This window comes from Ascidiella aspersa, chromosome 8 (assembly GCF_963924565.1).
Source record: "Ascidiella aspersa chromosome 8, kaAscAspe10.2, whole genome shotgun sequence".
Taxonomy (NCBI): Eukaryota; Metazoa; Chordata; class Ascidiacea; order Phlebobranchia; family Ascidiidae; genus Ascidiella; species Ascidiella aspersa.
In genome coordinates this window covers 11,308,132-11,325,737 of record NC_139454.1, presented here as the reverse complement: position 1 = coordinate 11,325,737, position 17,606 = coordinate 11,308,132, and the positions used below count along the sequence as shown (strand labels likewise).

The 17,606-nt window shown below is 32.9% G+C and overlaps 1 protein-coding gene and 1 long non-coding RNA gene across 3 annotated transcripts; one reads left to right on the top strand and one right to left on the bottom strand.

Moving 5' to 3' along the window:
* The first annotated feature begins 230 nt into the window (after positions 1 to 230).
* LOC146136102 (uncharacterized) lies at positions 231 to 14,619 on the top strand. Of its 2 annotated transcripts, XR_014501560.1 has the most exons (6): positions 231 to 7,317; positions 7,949 to 8,056; positions 9,186 to 9,251; positions 10,700 to 10,814; positions 12,553 to 13,323; positions 13,695 to 14,619. It is a non-coding gene; the product is annotated as an uncharacterized LOC146136102 (long non-coding RNA). The 2 variants fall into 2 exon arrangements; XR_014501559.1 differs by having other exon boundaries at positions 12,553 to 14,619.
* On the bottom strand, positions 3,869 to 15,495 carry LOC146136101 (integrin beta-2-like). The gene is made up of 20 exons (XM_083395109.1): positions 15,299 to 15,495; positions 13,716 to 13,821; positions 13,139 to 13,287; positions 12,782 to 12,894; positions 12,568 to 12,689; positions 11,144 to 11,339; positions 10,664 to 10,795; positions 10,293 to 10,433; positions 10,096 to 10,185; positions 9,862 to 9,999; positions 9,642 to 9,753; positions 9,180 to 9,256; positions 7,980 to 8,116; positions 7,195 to 7,307; positions 6,734 to 6,927; positions 6,360 to 6,470; positions 5,778 to 5,914; positions 5,454 to 5,581; positions 5,148 to 5,314; positions 3,869 to 4,669 (listed from the first exon to the last, which is right to left on the bottom strand). The coding sequence occupies exons 1-20, from the start codon at positions 15,357 to 15,359 to the stop codon at positions 4,589 to 4,591; spliced, it is 2,505 nt and encodes an 834-aa protein (XP_083251235.1). The 5' UTR covers positions 15,360 to 15,495; the 3' UTR covers positions 3,869 to 4,588.
* Positions 15,496 to 17,606: the final 2,111 nt, after the last annotated feature.

Genomic DNA, 17,606 nt, shown 5'->3' with positions numbered 1-17,606 from the left:
TAAAGAAAAATTTATACTGAATATAATTTGCAAAAAAATTTACACTGAAAAGTTAAAAACACACATTTTGCGCAACTTGAAATTTCTTAAGCAAAAAGTTTGCCCAATGGGAAAACACCGAAATAAGATGGAAAACCATTAAATTATGGTGCAAAGTGCAGACAGTAAAACGGTTTACATGCACTTTCGCAGCGAGACTTTATGTTAGCTCCAAACAGTTAATTAAGCTCATTAATGTTCTGCAGTACAATACCTTCTCGTGTTAGGAGTTTATTTGTTTTTATTTATAAAACAAGCCCATGCAGGGCGCATATCTATTGGTAAAATAAATTTAATTAAGTTTTTATGCAGGTAAGTGCAAATAAAGCAACTCAGGCAACGACTTTAATAAGTTTGGTAATATTTTTTTCTTTATATCAGTAATTTTTTTTTCAGTTATGCTATGTTGCCAAAAAACTGGTTTTAAAAAAAAATTCCAGAGATTCATGATCGTTATTTCGCGGAAAACCTGGGAATTTCCTGTTGAAACATTCTTGGGAGGAATCCTAGGTTGACCTTGAATACAATTTAATCTTTGTTGGAAGTTAACATGAATACATCACAGGCAAATCATATAAAAACATCACATACAAAGCATATAAACATCATTATGACTTCATAATCTTGAGATGATCAATTCAAGAGCACAGTTTGTTTGTTAAAAAAAATCTGCCAAATACAGGGCCTTATGTTTTATTTTTCTTGTCGTTCCTCGCTTTTAGCTTATATGATCAGAAAATTTATAAACCACAGTCAATAAAAAGCACATTTAAAATTAAAGTTAGAGTTTGAGTGTTTATTCATTTTCATCTGACATTGTTTTGACTTAAGCTGGTTCGCTGTAGCAAAAGCCACATAAAACAAATGTTGGCGGTTGCTTTTGCTCCTTCCATACTGCTAAACTTTGAGTTCATATTGCTTATTTCTTATGAAATTTTTCTTTATCAAATACTACTTACATGGTGACCCCCCAGACAACCCCTTGCGACCCCAATGATTTATAATATCATACAGCAAGTAAAAAAGATATAACATGCCTTTTACTGTGTTTTGATGTATGGTCTTGGGACTACTGCAACTATTTAAATTAGTCACCTGCTTTCTTTGATGATCTAACAACAAATTCCCATTTTATGGCTTCAAAATCAAATTTCATGTTTGTTATAAAAGGTTCCACAAAGCTTTTATTAACAACATATTTTTTACTAATGGCAGACAAAGCATTACATTTTATCATTAAGAAGCCAAAATTAACTTCACAATGTACAAAATATAGTCAAATGCCTTTGCAGTGCAGTCCAGTATGACAGAATACTAGATAACAGCTATATTCTTACAACTCACCTTAATTACTTATTTTAAACTTAAGGGTAGTTTATTTATATTAGCTGTTGCATAAATATTAAAACTAGTTTGCTCAATTCACCCAATTATGTTTGACTGTTTCTCAATTTATTCTATAGAGAATATTTTAGCCTTGCCAACATTGTATTTATACAAATTGTATTGCCTAATACAGTGGTTCCCAAACTGTGGGCCATGGCCCAGCAGTGGGCCATGAGTATATTTTAAGTGGTTCATAGAGCTAATTGAAAATATTGCAACTATACATTTTGTGGTAGTAAAATAGTTTTTGGCATATGTAAAATATCTTGTAAAAAACTCTGCATGCTAGTTGTTTAACTTTAAAAGACTGGAAACTTATTAAAGCTCCATTTGTTGCAAGGAATAAAAATCCTCATAATATTGGTAAACTTTTGTTAATCAATATGCAATAGTCATTACCAGAGGTGAAAAAAAACGATGGGCCACGATCTGTTTTGTAAAAAAATATTGGCCGTGGAAAAAGTTTGGGACCACTGGCCTAATACAATATTAGTATAAAAAAAAATGATGCCGCCACCACTGCTAACTAGTACCACACACTGAACCACGAAATTCATTAAAAAACACTCCTTTGGACAGATTAAGGATCGAGAACTTAATCCTTTTGAGTGCCAAAATGAGAGAGACTGGATTAACAAAACAGATTCGAATCAGGCTAATATGTGCATGTAAATGGGCTTAGTGATTCTAAATTTTTTTTCTTATGTCGACCCCATTTACAGTTTTCAAAAACTTGTAGTACCCCTGTTTGGTATTACACATAAACCAGATTGCATGAGATGGTTGTTTAAAATGTAACAAGCATGTATGTATTTACGGCATAAGTATGCACACTGCACAGGTATTTAAAGTTGCATTTTAAGGTTTTGCGCGCCATATAACGTAACAGTTAATGGAAGTTTGACTTCCTGTGTAAACGAGTAAATTAACGTTAACAAAATCCATACACTGATACACTTAGTTTTTTAGGTAAAAATGAAAGTGGTTTAAAGGATACTTAATAAGTATTTTTATGTAGTTGAAAGTTATTTTGTTGATTACTAAATTGTATTTGTGGGTAAATGTTCTTACTAAAAAACTAATTGAGTATGAATGTTATTAAATATGAAGATCACAAAGCGGGTCTTTGCCTTTGGTGGTTATATACACAGTTTCATATTTATGTTAGACAAGCGATACTTGCAATATGTCCTTCCGGTTGTAAAGAGTCGTCATATTGTTGTAAACTTAGTTTTATAACCCCATCCTTTACATGAACAAAACACTGGTATGTGTTCGATATTTCAAATGCAGTTAAAATGGCCCATTTGGGCTCACATGAGCAAAATGTTAGTGACTGACGGTGAATAAACTGGTAGTTGGTAGTTAATACTAACCTCTAGTCCTTACACTGTGCTGGTAGTATTTAAACAGCTTGTAGCTGTTATCTAATCAATCTGAAAGTAAATTGCATTTTTTATTGCATTGGTGCCTCCATGGACGATATCTTGTTGATTACCTTGCATTTGTTCGGCTAATTACAACATTTGCCTTCACTTTAATAGCTTGTAAAAGATATAACACGTTTTTTGTTAAACACGGTATGGTTCTAAAATTTACTCCATTTGGTAGCATGTGTGATTTTTTAGTAATTTGTGTACACCCTAAGTACACCTATAATTCCGAAAATCAGTTTGAGTTTTTATCTGTGGTTGGTTGAAAAACTTATGCAGTTATCTAATAATTTAATTTGACACCGCAAAGTGCGCCATACCATGCATTCTAAGAATCTCCAGATCCCAGTTATTGCAAAGATCACTTGGGTTAGTTATCCTATCATTTTGTCACAATTATATTCTTAGTCCTACTTGTTTATCCTGTCTAATTCTTACTTTGTTTTCAATCCTAATTTTACTCCTTTTGATAGTTTCATAATTTAAACTCATCACAATGTCTTTTAGTATAAAAACTAAAAAACTTGCGTTAAATTAAAAACGAACACAACAGTCAAAATTAATGATTTCACAAGGTTATACCTAATTGTTATGTGGATATATATTACTGTTCTGACTCGATGAACCTTACAGTCTTTCGCTGTCTCCTGGGAATGTCAAATATTGCTAAATGTTTTGATTTCGACCATTTTTTGTTTTTTGATGTTCCAAATAAATTCATATCTATCTATCTTGTATACCATGAGCAATATGAAGAAACCAAACAAGAATTAAAACTAATTTTTATTGTAACACCTTACATAATATGTTTTTATTAAATGCACAAAGTAAAATCATTTTTTTATGAAATTTATATTACAGGTAACAAATATATGTATATGTCAATGTTTTATGTATATTGCGTTTTGGCTTATTTTAGGCCTTTAATAATAATTCTAATAACTTGCTGACTGGACTAAGACTCTGTAAAAATAAGTCGTAACTTTTTAACTGATTTGTTCTGAGGCATAATAGGTTAAGCTGGTGACTTGTTTTTACATATGTTTTTTATTGAAATAAAATACAATCAAACTAGAAAACGATAAAATACTATACCTTACACTTCCAGGTTTTACATATTTATAACTATTTTTATTGTCAGCTTTTAGTCATCTGACATTTATATCAATACAACAAAGTGTTGTGAAATATAACAAAAGGCTGCTACTACTGTATTATTTAATTTTTTTAATAGGGAATGTTTTGCAAATAAAACAGGTTATGCATAAATATAATTATAAAAGATGTTAAATTGAATTGGTTTTTATATTAAAGTTATGGTTATGCAGGATCAATTACAACGCAGTATTTAAACTTCAACATCCCTAAAAGTGAAAGAAAAATACAGAATAATACAAAACAGAACTAATAAAAAACGAAAACACTTTAAATAGTCACCATAAATCAAACCAAAAATTGATGTTATTTTTTTCAATTTTCTAACACTTATGTTTATTTTAAATAATTTGAAACGAAAAGTGAAAATGTTTTATGTTAAGGTTATCATATGCTGCTTAAATATTTTTTTTCAAAAATTTGAAACTTTAGTTATATTATAGTTCAGTAGACAATGTATTTAATTTTTTTTTTTCTAAACAATCCAGTTGTCAACAATACTAAATATGTTAAAACTTGTTGCGATTCCAGTTCATCAAATGAAGTGCATTACCCTTTTTTAGGATGTCAAAGGTTTATTGTTGAGGATCACCTTGATCAAAGAATTTTGGATTTTCAATTCGTGTTGTTGGTTTTTCATGAAGTGGGTTGTTGTCCTTATTAGTAAATAAAACATTTAAGTTCATGATTATTGTAGCAATGGTATTTTCATTTAAAAACACAGTCCTATCTTATTTTTGTAATTTTTACCTTGAATTTAAAACAATATGAACCACAGTCTCAACTCTAATTAGGTGCGTTTAATGTTTTATTTATAAGATCAGGGGTTTTTAAACTTTGTGTTGCAACACCAAGGTGCGTGTTTTTTATTTTCTAAACAGGTAGCACATCGATTCCATTTTGTATTAAACCTAATTGCACTAATAAATGCTTATAGATAATATTATCCACTGACAAATGCATTCCAACTTATTTTACAGCAAATGATGATGCTTTTCTTATACACAAAAATTAGAAAATGTGTTATAAAAATTTAGTTAAATTCCTAAGAAAAAGTTTGAGAACCACTGTAATAGATAAACAACTCTAATTTTGAAGCAGTTGTTTATTGAATGTTATTATTCGATTTCTTACTGTCATCCATTTTTCTCCTTTTAAGCTTTTCATGAATTCTTGGTATTGCCGCCGATCGTAATTTGTTTTCAGTATTTTCCACACAACTAGTGCAATAAGTCCCCCAAATACTATTGCACCCACTACTGGTAATACAATTATCACTGGATCCACAGGTTTGGGGCAGTCTAAATCAACAACATGTTTTTGATTAAACCTCGAAAAGAAAAAATTTTACCTTTTTTTTACTTTTACAATTTTTAAAAAGGATTAACCATGTAATCTTTATTTTAATCAACAATGCTAACACAGTTCAAAACTTTATACCTGTTTCAACGTTTATGTTCTTGACATAAATGTAGTAGTTGTTGAAAGTTTTATGCCACACAATCTTATAGGAAAATGAGCACTTCATCGTATTTTCAATGCTGCAATCAGTCGAAGTAAATAGTTCACTGTAAAAAAGAGTTATACAAAAGTTAAAAGAAAGTCAAATGACCAATTTAGACCTAGATTATTTGAATGATTATCGGCTTGCATCTGCGAATGATTATCGGCTTGCATCTGAATTATTAAAAAGCTAAGTTTTTCCTTCCAAATGGTGAACGAAAAAAAACAGAAAAACTAGCATATAGATTGTTTTAAACGAACTTGTTGAAGTTGAGGCACTCAATGCAAGTGGCTGACGAAGCAGACAGTTGGCACCCCGTGCAGTCTGGCAGCGAACTAACCCGTTTAAATCCAATTCCACGATCACTGCATTCAACTTTACAAGATGATGTCCCTTGCTATAAAAAAAAATATGCTTAAAATTAGGACTGAACTCATGTATTTTGGTAGTTTAAATAAGAACGATCATAAACACCAATTACCATACTAAGTTATTTACTATTTAACAATTTTTCACCTTAAATACTAAAATTATTTACAAATACCTTTGTATACTAAATGATACTAATACCTTTAAATACTAAATTATTTACCATTTAAAAATTTGATACCTTAACAGCTTACATCCTTTGCTATACAAACAAAATATACTTAAAATTGGGACTGCACACATGTCTTTCAGGTAGTTCAAATAAGAACAATCAAACTCTTCCAATTACCATAATAAGGTATTTACTATTTAACATGTTAATACCTTTGCAGCTTATGATGCATAGTGTAGTTTCCTGATTTTTTTATTGGATTATGTCTGTAGGTTTGGCTTCTAAATAATATAAAACCTACCGATTCAGAAACGCAGATGGCGCATTGTTTCAATTCACTTCCTGTACATGTTCCAGTCATATTATTGCATGATGGATTAACACATTCATTGCACAAAGGACCAGCCCACAACTACAATATATAATTTTTTTAATAAATAAGTAAAAAATTAAACAACTTTCAAGAAACATATAGGAATTTACATTAATAATAAATGTTGTACAATTAGTTTAACTTTATTGATGACAAATTTTTCCTTTAAAACATTGTGTTGGTGTGGTTGAAACATTTCACTGTTGCTTGAAAAGCTAGTGATGCTTTTCAACCACTAATTTATTAAAATTTTAATGAGCTGGTTTAATGTGATGGTAAATTTCCGATAAAAATTCACTTGCCGTCGAGTTGTTGCAGTTGCAGGTGTCACACTCGCATACGCCATTGCCTGAGCACTCAATGTTTGTGCCTGTTGCTATACAACTTTGGTTATTGCATCTGCAGACTCCTTCACTGTTGAGATACCATCCATCTTGTTCCTTGCAAACACATGTCCCTTTTCCATAGCAGTTATTGCAAACACCACGCTGCAACCCTATATTCAGATTTTGGCATTACATTTGTGCAATAAAAAAACAGTATACATTTTTTATTGTTATGTCTATAAAGGCACACATTTTTCTTAAACATCATTATTTTTGAGCACCTTTTCTCCTCTATTTCTATTTACTATTTACTGACCCCATGCAATAGCTATATATCCCCCGATCCGTCAGAAATTATCTTGATTGAATGACAATTCTGATTACTTCCACTAATTTCAGTAAACCTAACAAAGGATCTGGTGTGTTATTTTGCTAACCTCCACAAATTCCCCTTGCATCAGAAGGGCAAGCTTGGTTGCTGCATTCACAATATTGCCCTGAGAATCCAGGATTGCATTGGCAAAACTCACACCCACATTCACCACGGCCACTGAAAATTGGTAAATTTATTCAAACTCCTGTATTTATGGATCTTCCTAATGTCACAAGTAGCCAAATATTTGCCCAACTTAAACCATTATAAAAGCAGTTATATAGTCCTTTAATGTAATAAGTACTTTACTTTTCTTCATATTTTGTGTTGGTAATAATGGTCAACTGATTTTATGGACCATCACCAATTACCAAATTTATGTTTTTGCTAACTGTGATACAGATAACTGATTTTTTGTATTCCTGTAATAACTTTATTTAACTAAACATATGACAAAATTACAATCAGTTTATCTATCTATTTAAAATATAACTCTTGTTTTGCATATTAAATTTAAGTATGCTTAACATTGTAAACTAAACTCTATGTACATGTACATCCGATATATTGGTCTATCTCTAGTTAATATCTTATTTCAAAGATTTGAAGCATGACTTGTTGTTGTTTATTTTTTAAATTGTAAAAAAAAAGAATTATTTTTATCTTCTTGTTTGCTTTTATAATAAATAGGCTAATTATAAACAATATTGTTTTAAAAATTGCCTGTATTACAAATAAAATCACAAATTGAATTAAATGAAAAATGTTTCAATAGAAAGCACCTAACTTTGTATTTCCTCTGCTTTTTCTATCTACAGGTAGGACGATTAAAAGCACAACTTCACTTACTGACAAATTGCAATTGGTTGTCCAACCTCTAGTGGTTTTGTGTCTGTGCATTGGTTATCAAGTTCTGCATTGGTTAGGTTGGTTTTACATTGACATGTTTTTCCGCTTCGTTCAGTATGACAGTTGCACACTCCACACTGTGTATCAAGATATTATATAGTAATTATTAGGGGTTAAACCAGGGGTCGGCAACTTTTTTTTGTAGTCGCGGGCCAAAACCAACCTCAGAAAGGTCTCTGCGGGCCGAACAAAATGTTATTAAAATGTTAAAACTCTACCGTAAATCAGGCGGACCTCGGATTTTTTTTGCCCTGAAAAACGTGTTTAATTACATTTAAGGAGGCAGTAAACTATTAGAACAAAGCGCGAAAAAATCGTTTGTTTGGTTTAAAATCCGAGTCCACACATCGTCATCCATACTACCAAAGAAAAGTGTAATAAAACTACTTTAAGGAAATGCAATAACATTAGTTAATCTAGTTGAGTATTTGTCAACCTTTTACGCGATTTTATTTTGGTATAACGCCATTTCTTTTAAATTTTTTGCAAGTTTTCATTAGCCTACATTGCCGACAATAAAATATAAGGAGACGCACTTGGCAGCCTTCTACGGCTCAGCAGTAAAGAAGCGCTGATCTATATTTCAAAAGACAGCCTCGAAACGTAAACAAACTGAATGGAAAAGGTTTATTTGCGCGAAAAGCGAAAATTTTTTGCACTTACGTAGTTGAAATAGTCAAAAAGTATTTAAAATGGACTCATGCCTAGTTTATCAAAGAGGCCGCGGGCCGGATGAATTACATTGGCGGGCCGTAGGTTGCCGACCCCTGGGTTAAACCATATGTGCCAGTTTTAAAAGTCAACTGAAAAAAATTAATAAGTATAAATTTATACTATGAAATAGGGTTTCTTTAACTTGTTGTATACTTTTAAATATAGAACTAATTTCCCAAACGAAGAGAGATTAATTAAAAAATATGCTTAATTTTGTAAATTTATTTTTTTAGTAAGATTAACATTAATTGATCTATCATAATAAAACAACCAAATATGACTATTGAAACACTGTAACCTTATCTAAATGCGAGTGTGGCCTGTGAAGTCATTCAGCAAACAAAATAATAATATGGAAGCCCCTAGAGAAGTTTTTAGTTTATAACTGTGTTCCATTTAAAAATATGTAATTATGCTAATGATTACCTGCAGGTTTCCCATTCCACTACATACTGTGCTGTTCATTTGTGGCTTCAGATCACAGTCACAACTGCACAGGTAATCTAAAACAAGTAGATATGTTATGTTTATGTAACTAACCCTTTTTTTTTAAATGTTTTTTATAACAACAAAATTCGACTTTCAGACTTTCCAGCCATGCTATAATATATAGACATTTAAAATAACAAGTATTTTAAAACGTCTATGAACCGATGATGACTTTTCTAGCTGACAACTTTTCTTTAAAACATGTCAAAAGTTGTTTTTTATGTGTCATTTTTGTTTAAAAAATAGTCTTTGTATTTTTTTGTAACTGGCCAGTAAGGAAATATTTTTGGATAAATGAACATTAGTTTAACTAATATTTCAAAATTTTAGTTCCAAAAGCTTTTAGAAATAATAATATGTGCAAATAACAAAAATAGTAATTTTCGGGCAACCAGTTACCTATTGTTATATTAACTATATCAGGGATAATATTTGATGAAATGCTGATAACATCTTGGGTTGCATTATTCAGGGGACAGGATTTGGCTGTCAGCTCAAATTGGTAAACAACCTGAAAATAACAACAAACATAATAAATAGCTGAGATGGAACACTTATTTTTGATAACTCATATTATATTGCAATTTAGTAAGGCATTTTTTTTAATTAAAACACTTACATCATCTCCGATTGAAACATTAAGACAGTTGAGAGCATTATCTGTGAAACTCATTGCTCCTGGACATAGGACTCTGTATTTTAGGTCAATGTTGTTTGGCACAGATGGTCTTACTAAACTGAATCGACTTTTTATAGCCTGTAATTGAAAAACAGTACAGAAAGATTATTATTTTAATGTAAGACTCAAATGGATAATTGTTTTTTTACCTCACATGGAAAAATTACTACTTACATTGTATGATGTTTGTATAACAGGCAAAATGTTGCTTGAATCTGATTTCAATGTCTCAACAAAAGAGTTTGGCAAAACGTGGGGAAGTTTCTGTAAATATAATTATTTCATTTTATTAGTTTTTGAAGTTTATTTATTTTGTAATTCCAAATACATTAAAACTATCATCACTGAAGCTACAAAAAACATTCTCTTACATCATATATTGCTTTAACTTGGTCAGTAACAGCAAAAATAGTTTGTATTTTTTCTTGTTCAAATACTTGTTTCAGTTGTCCAACAGAAGGGTAGTCCAAGTACTGACTTTCATTGTAGTTGTAAATTTCACTTGAATTTAGCTAAAAAACATTTATACATGAACTAAATGGACTATGGGCATTGCAAATTTACCTATTTTGGAATATTTATTAAAACTATTTTATTTGTTACTTTATCTTATTCAGTAAGAGAATTTTGTTTCTTGTATTGTCTTTCTGATTTGTCAAAAAAAAACCTGAAAACATGTAATTTCTAATGGGTATACAAGCTTAACATTCCTATCGGTAGCATTTTTTTTCGTTAATTTTACCTGGGTAAGGTGACATTTCATATCATTTGGTTTCAGAATTCCAATGAGAGCTCCATCCATTGCTTGATGTGGAACTGCATCTGTTGTGACCAAAACAACACGGAGCGATTCTTTACGCCATTTTATGATGTTCTAAAACAATATAAAAAAGGTTTGAAGAATTTTTCGATTTAGGTTGTAATTTAGTCATTTAAAAAAATCAAGACTTAAGCAATAATCTCTCATGGCATTTATTGGGCTGAACCCTCTTAGTGTTGCCATTTTATGATGGTCTAAAACAATACAAAAAAGGTTTCAAGAATTTTTAAACTTAGATTGTGATAAAGTTATTTAAAAAATTTAACACTTAAACAACAATCTCTTGTGGCATTTATTTGGCTGAACCCTCTTAGTGTTTGACACATATCCCAATCTGGATGAGAACTTTATGTTATATATTTTTTGTTACCACTCAATTGTCTTTGTGTAAAAACAAATGACCTGGCAAACTGCAATTTGCATTAATGCATCCAGAGTCCCCTCAGGCACATCAATATTCGCAGATATTCTTGTTGCTCCAACGACATTTGCAAAGGCAGTACTATTGTCTGTTACTGCTAGTTGATGGTGAAAGCCAAATGTGGGCTGGCAATCCACAGGTTTGTCCTTGTTAGCATTTATACAATTGTTGATCAACCTGGTATTTTCAAATAAGGAAAATTATTTTGTAAGGGTTTTACCTATTTGCATTTTGCTGGTTGCAATTAGGGATGTCCGATACTTCACATTTTATTCTGATACCCATACCTGATATTTTGGACACCAAGTATCGCGATCTAATCTAATACCAAATGACCTCATTACCATCCTTAACAAGAAAAACAGAAGTTAAGGCATCCAAGAGTAATTTTTTACAGGTTGTTAGGATAAAATTTGCTTTGGCGTTAGGACGCTTAACTACCTCCAGTTTTAACCAGGGCTGGGGATCCGGAGCCGGAGCTGGAGCCATTGTTATTATTTTTGTGGAGCCGGAGCCGGAGCCGGAGCCGGAGCCGGAGCCGGAGCCATTTTTATTATTTTGAAAGCAATTTTTAAAACTTGCCATTGAATAAGTGACTGGTGGCACTGGAGCTGGAGCCGGAGTCATTGGGTGTGTGTTTGATGGCTCCGGAGCTGGAGCCGGAGCCGGAGAATATGAGTTTTACTACTCTGGAGCCGGAGCCAAAGGATTGATTTTTACGACTCCGGAGCTGGAGCCATTTAATAATTGCCTGATGGCTCCGGAGTTGGAGCCAGAGCTAATGCTATTTTAGGGTGGCTCCCCAGCCCTGGTTTTAACTACTATATTTGGATAGGTTAAGCTTTCAAAGTAGAAATAGCTGCATTTAATTGTAAATCATGGCTGAAATTTCTAGAATAATTTGGTATTGCACAGGTTCCAATACCACCCTTATTTCGGACAAGTAACAATCCACTTGGCATCAGGTATTAGTTTTGATTATTGGACCTCCCGAAGTTATCGATTGTTTTTATTTTTTAGTAAATATATATATATGTTTTAAATATTTTTTTTAAATTATCTCTTGTTTAAACATTTTTTATCATTAAAGTTTGCTTGAGTGATATACGGTGCAATAATTTATTTAACCTTTTAAGCTCAATGATACTTTAAAAAGGAGAATTTTTGGCTTCCAGTCATTGTTGTTATCTTTGCTTAACATAGTTTGATAGAACTCGAAAAGCAATTAAAAATAAAAGTGAATCTTAATATATATAATATGCTGAAAACAAATAGAAATAGGAATAATAAAATTGCTATATTATTGTTAATCTATATATTATTTCCAATAATTATTAAAAATCTGTTATTTGTACTAATTTTTTTATGCGTCCTTTGTTTTATCACACAGAAAAATAAGACTCACCAATTGCTGTCATCTGTTGCAAATGGCATAATAACTTTATCCACGAAACTCCCAAAACCGAGGTGGACATTTTCAGTGACGTTTGCTTTGATTTGAGAAACCAAATCTGTTCCCACCAAATTCTACAATATTACAAAAAAAATCATTTAAAGGAGCACAGGAACGATTGCATAATTTAGGGCCGTTCAAAAAAAAGATTGAGTAGCTGTTTTACCTGTAATAATATTAAATCATCGTTCATTGAATATGAAAGATCCATGACATAATAAAGGTCCAGAGGATATTCCACAAGTTTCCGGAAAGTGATATTCACTTTGTGACTCACGCCTGTATAGTTTTACAAAATATAATATTTTGTTTACCGATTACAGAGTTGATTTTTTTAGCTGTGAAAAGATTAAGAGATGACGTCACAAAGTTACGTAATACCGTGACGTCGTAAACAGACAATACCTATGCGGCTGCATATAATCCATATATAAAATGTCATTAAGCGTAAAAAGCATACAATGCATTGAACTTATACTTTTATTTCCGGTATTCTATTTTGCGTTAAGTTGGCGTTACTTACCAACTCTCAGTTTGGCTTGCACAGATTGCGGACTCAGCTGTATCCTGGCCACTCCGTTCCCAGTAATATTGAAGGGTTTCTCAACAACGGGGGTAGACAAACTTTGCGGGTTCGATGTTACATTCAAAGGACAGCTTGCAGCGTTTTCCCTGCAAACACACGACTTCGGTACTTTTGTTTTTAACGTAAGTGGCTAAGTTTAAAACCACTGAGAAGCCTTATCTTTCACCAAGCGACGTTTTGTAGACGTAACTCGTTTATGAAGTGCCAGAATGTAAAAAAAACATTTGCGGTTTGCATTTTGTCTGGATACTCTAGAATATCGTTTATGGTTATGAAGCACGAATGTCCAGAAACGAGCAAAACTATCAAGCGTTTGCTACTTAAAAAATCTTTAAATAACTGTGTAAAGCAGTTTTAAATGTTCAAATTTTTTACTGCTATGTTCTATCGTATTCTGCGCGCTTTTCTCTTAGTCGTTACTATTAGTAAGTCTTTGGCATTCGGTGTATGTCTGACGAAATCGGTGGACGTATCGCTTGTCTACCGATTCTAGGCAAACTTGACGCGAACTTACGCAACGCTTTTGCATCTGATCTTGACTGAAGTTTCGCCGCACCATGAACAAATCGAGTCCGCGATGCACTCGCCGCAAGTTGCACGTGTCGAACAAAGAGCTCGGCCTAGAACAGACAACAGCAGACCTTTTTATATAGCCAAGAGATTCTTTACCTGTTGGCTTTTACCCTCAAAGAGGTTATTCAACAGATATAATAAATGTGATTACTGCGTTTTCAATGTTTTTTCTCAATTAATTAATTGCACATCATAACGTTATAATGTTGTTATATGCGGTTCGTTTCCTGTGGATTGTATCCCAATGCGTTCAAGTTTTTTGTTCATGCGTTTTTCGGCTCGTAGTTCGCCATTGAGCCTACTTTCACGCAGGAAGCGCTCAGTGGCGAACAACGAGCCGAAAAACGCATGAACAAACAACATTCCAAGGCCGTTACTGAATTCAGATAACGTTATAATATATACAAAAGTCGAGTTAAAATCTATAGTTCTTTCCAAAAGTAATGACACCAAAAATGACCAATGTTGTTACCCTGCCTTTTTCAACGCCGTTTTAATGTCTTTTACAACACCCCTTTACTATGCTTTGGTAACCGCTTTAATAAGAACCTGCAGTTGTATTAGTTCTATGTATGCCGCCTTTTTATTTGTTCTGCTTGATATTGTGCGATAACCGGAATTGTGACGTTGCATAGCAGTTGGCATGTGAATTTGAAAAACATTACAGTAATTAGTTTATCGTTGTTTATTTCACTTTCGTATTGAATTTTTCATACTTTCACATTGTGCTTTTCAAACATAGTTGCCTATTTCAATTGTAACAAATCTTTGTCTGTAGCTTGAACTAATCTTTATTGTATAGCTTGAACTAATAAATATATATTTTTGAATATACCACTCCTGAATTGGCGAACACACCGTTTAAAAAATAATAATTTGTTCATTCAGGAAAGTGAAAACTATTGTTACTATCATGACCAAATCTATTTTTTTGCGATAGCTTTAGTAGTAAAAATCACTGCTAATTGAGAAAGAAATATGACTATAGAGTGTTGTCATGATGTTTATCAGGGCTACCTCTAGAATTGTTTCACCCAATTTGACCATGAAGACACAATGAGTGTAAAATACGGTTTACTCTTCATACTTAATGTCGAGTGTACGACGGAAAATTTCTCGTTAGCAGATCATGTTTCCACGCCTTACGCCACTGCGCTATTTATACTCAGTATTGCAATAGACGCAATTCCTGATCCTACAGATCAAAATACGCGTGCCCATCAGCATGTGAGGCATGTAGGTGTATAGGCATTACTCAATTAGGGGTGGTGCAATCTATTCACTAGTAGTAATGAGTCATATTACTCACGCTTAACGACATAAAGGTGTTTTACATACATTAATTTAAACATTTGTAAGTCACTTTGCGTTTTATGCTTTAAAAACTTAATTACAGTTTAAAAACGGCAAAAGTAATAAAACTATACAATATGCATAAATAAATTTAGGTGATGGGTGATGTTTTTAAAAAATGTTTTATTTTTTTGCAAAAGTCTAGGTTACTTTTCCCTAAATGTTATATACCTTCTCCAACAAAAAACAAAAATCCGCAAAGTAATAATGAGATTATCCCGGGCGACTTCATTTCTTGCCGAAAGAGGACCGAATGTTTCGACAGTGATATTCACAAACTAAATATATGGTCTAAAATACGATTTTTATGACTAATATTGTCTTGTACTATAATTCAATCTGTATACCACGGGTCTCGTCTTTCTACTTTTAAGACCTGTAAACGAACAAAACGTTGGACTACAAATCTGTCATAAAATTAAATTACACTCCCCTACCGACATGTAACGCGATACTAGTATATTATAACTTCCTTGTTTGCCAAAATTTCAGCTAATTGGTATGGTTCTAGCTCCAACTGTAGTCAAAAAGCCGAGGCTTTTGTGACTGCCTTCTAAATTAAGGCAGAAACCAAGCGGCTTTCATACTCCCTGTAAACCCGGTTAGATGTTATAATAACTCGTCGCATTGTGCCTTCGTTCTTCCTGGCGTGGGTGGTTGCTTAGAACGTCATAACCTGCTGATCACGCGCGAGCAAACGCTATATTTTCACTGCCTATACGTATGTTGCGAATAACACTGTGGCCGAACTAAGGTGGCTTATTTACTCGTAAATAAGGAAGCCGCGCGTGAAATTTTACCACTGGTGTCTCAAGAGAAGTGACGTATGTCCGGGTGGCGTAAAATCACAACAAATATAGGCCGGCGACTTAAAGCCCAAACCAACCCCTGTTGAACGTCTTTCCTTGATTTTTCCTTCTTCTTATTTTCAGGATTTATTTTTTCAGAATTGTGTGTTTTGTGCGTCAATCCAGCAACCCCTTGTTGCATTTCTTTAAAAACGATAAATCTCAAGCAAATTTCACGAAAGCCTTGTAACTTAACCATCCAAAAGATTAACCAAGGCCAAATAGCATTCACCAAATTTGTTTTTAACATATTGACTAAGTTCTAAGTAACTTCGGCAGTTAAAAAAGAAATATCCTATAAACTGAACTACAGTTTCCCGCTGGGGTTTTGTTTTATTTTTTTGTTGTATTTCGATCACTTACCACCAAATCACGCGTTGTAAGTAGAGACTTAGTTTGATTTGTTTCACCAGTCGTAAGCAGTGGTGAAAGTAAGCCCGAACGGCGTTCTGGAAAAAAAAGTTTACCAACTCACCGAACACGGAAATCCTTTTAACAGTCAATTAACGCTTCGATCATTTAGTGTGCATTCTTACGTACAAATCTTAGTAACGTCCTTTGCTACCTAATGACAGTTGGTTTGCCTCAGATCCGTGTCTATACTTTTCAGGAATAGCCGAATACTTAATATAACAAATCGTTTTAAAAATCAATGTTACTCTTTTGAGTTGGTGTAGCTGTCCTACACCAATATTCAAGTTGTGTTAAAAAGACGAAATGGCTTTTGGGTATTTTTGTAGAAACTTATGTTTTGTTGGTCTAAAATTGTTTTGGGGGGTAGTTTTTAAACATGTTTAAGTTGGCAAATTCTTGCGGTTGTGCAAAACTATGCACTCCACTTTCTGCAAAACTGGACCACAACAATTAACCTACCGTACTTCCTATGTGTTTGCATCAGACAAAGTACAATGTTGTGATATGGTTGAGAACTAATTTAATAGCATTGCGTTTATTTGGTTTGCGTAAAACAACAACATAATTTCCGTTCTTTGTTTGCTGCTGGTTTTTTTAACAGGGTAAGATTTTATCCCAGTTGTTTTAGGATGCGTTAATTGTAAATAAGTTTATCTGTTTTTGTGTGGCAGATTATAGTGTTAAACATGCTTCGCGCGTAAAGATTTATATGAACCTGTGCGCTTAAAAGTCTCACGATTACAGAAATACGTGTATGTCACAATTACAAACTATATGTACTGCTAGCGATGGGTCACAGCAATCTTTGCGATTAAGCCTATTCAGAGCTTGTGCCCCCGGTACGTGTTTGAGAAAAACAAGTATGTCTTTTGGGCAGAACATGGCTTCTGAAACTGGAGTAAGAATACACAGGGTTTTTATAGGTAGGCATTTCCCTCAGGTTGCCGGTCTTCCGGATGGGTAAGTTCACTTTGAGAGAGCAGTGATAAAAGCGTTGCGGCACAATGCATAAAAACGTGGCTCGTAAAATCATGAAGAGTACCGGTATATTAATTCTTTAGTTTGGATAAGACGGCAGCCAACGGTCGAATATCATAATTGTCTTTGTCTAGGCCGCCAGATGGAATTGTTTCGAATTAAAAAAAATTAAAAAAAGCATAATTTTGTCAAAATTATTTTAATTCAAAGTCGAATAAAAATGCACAAAAATCGTTAAC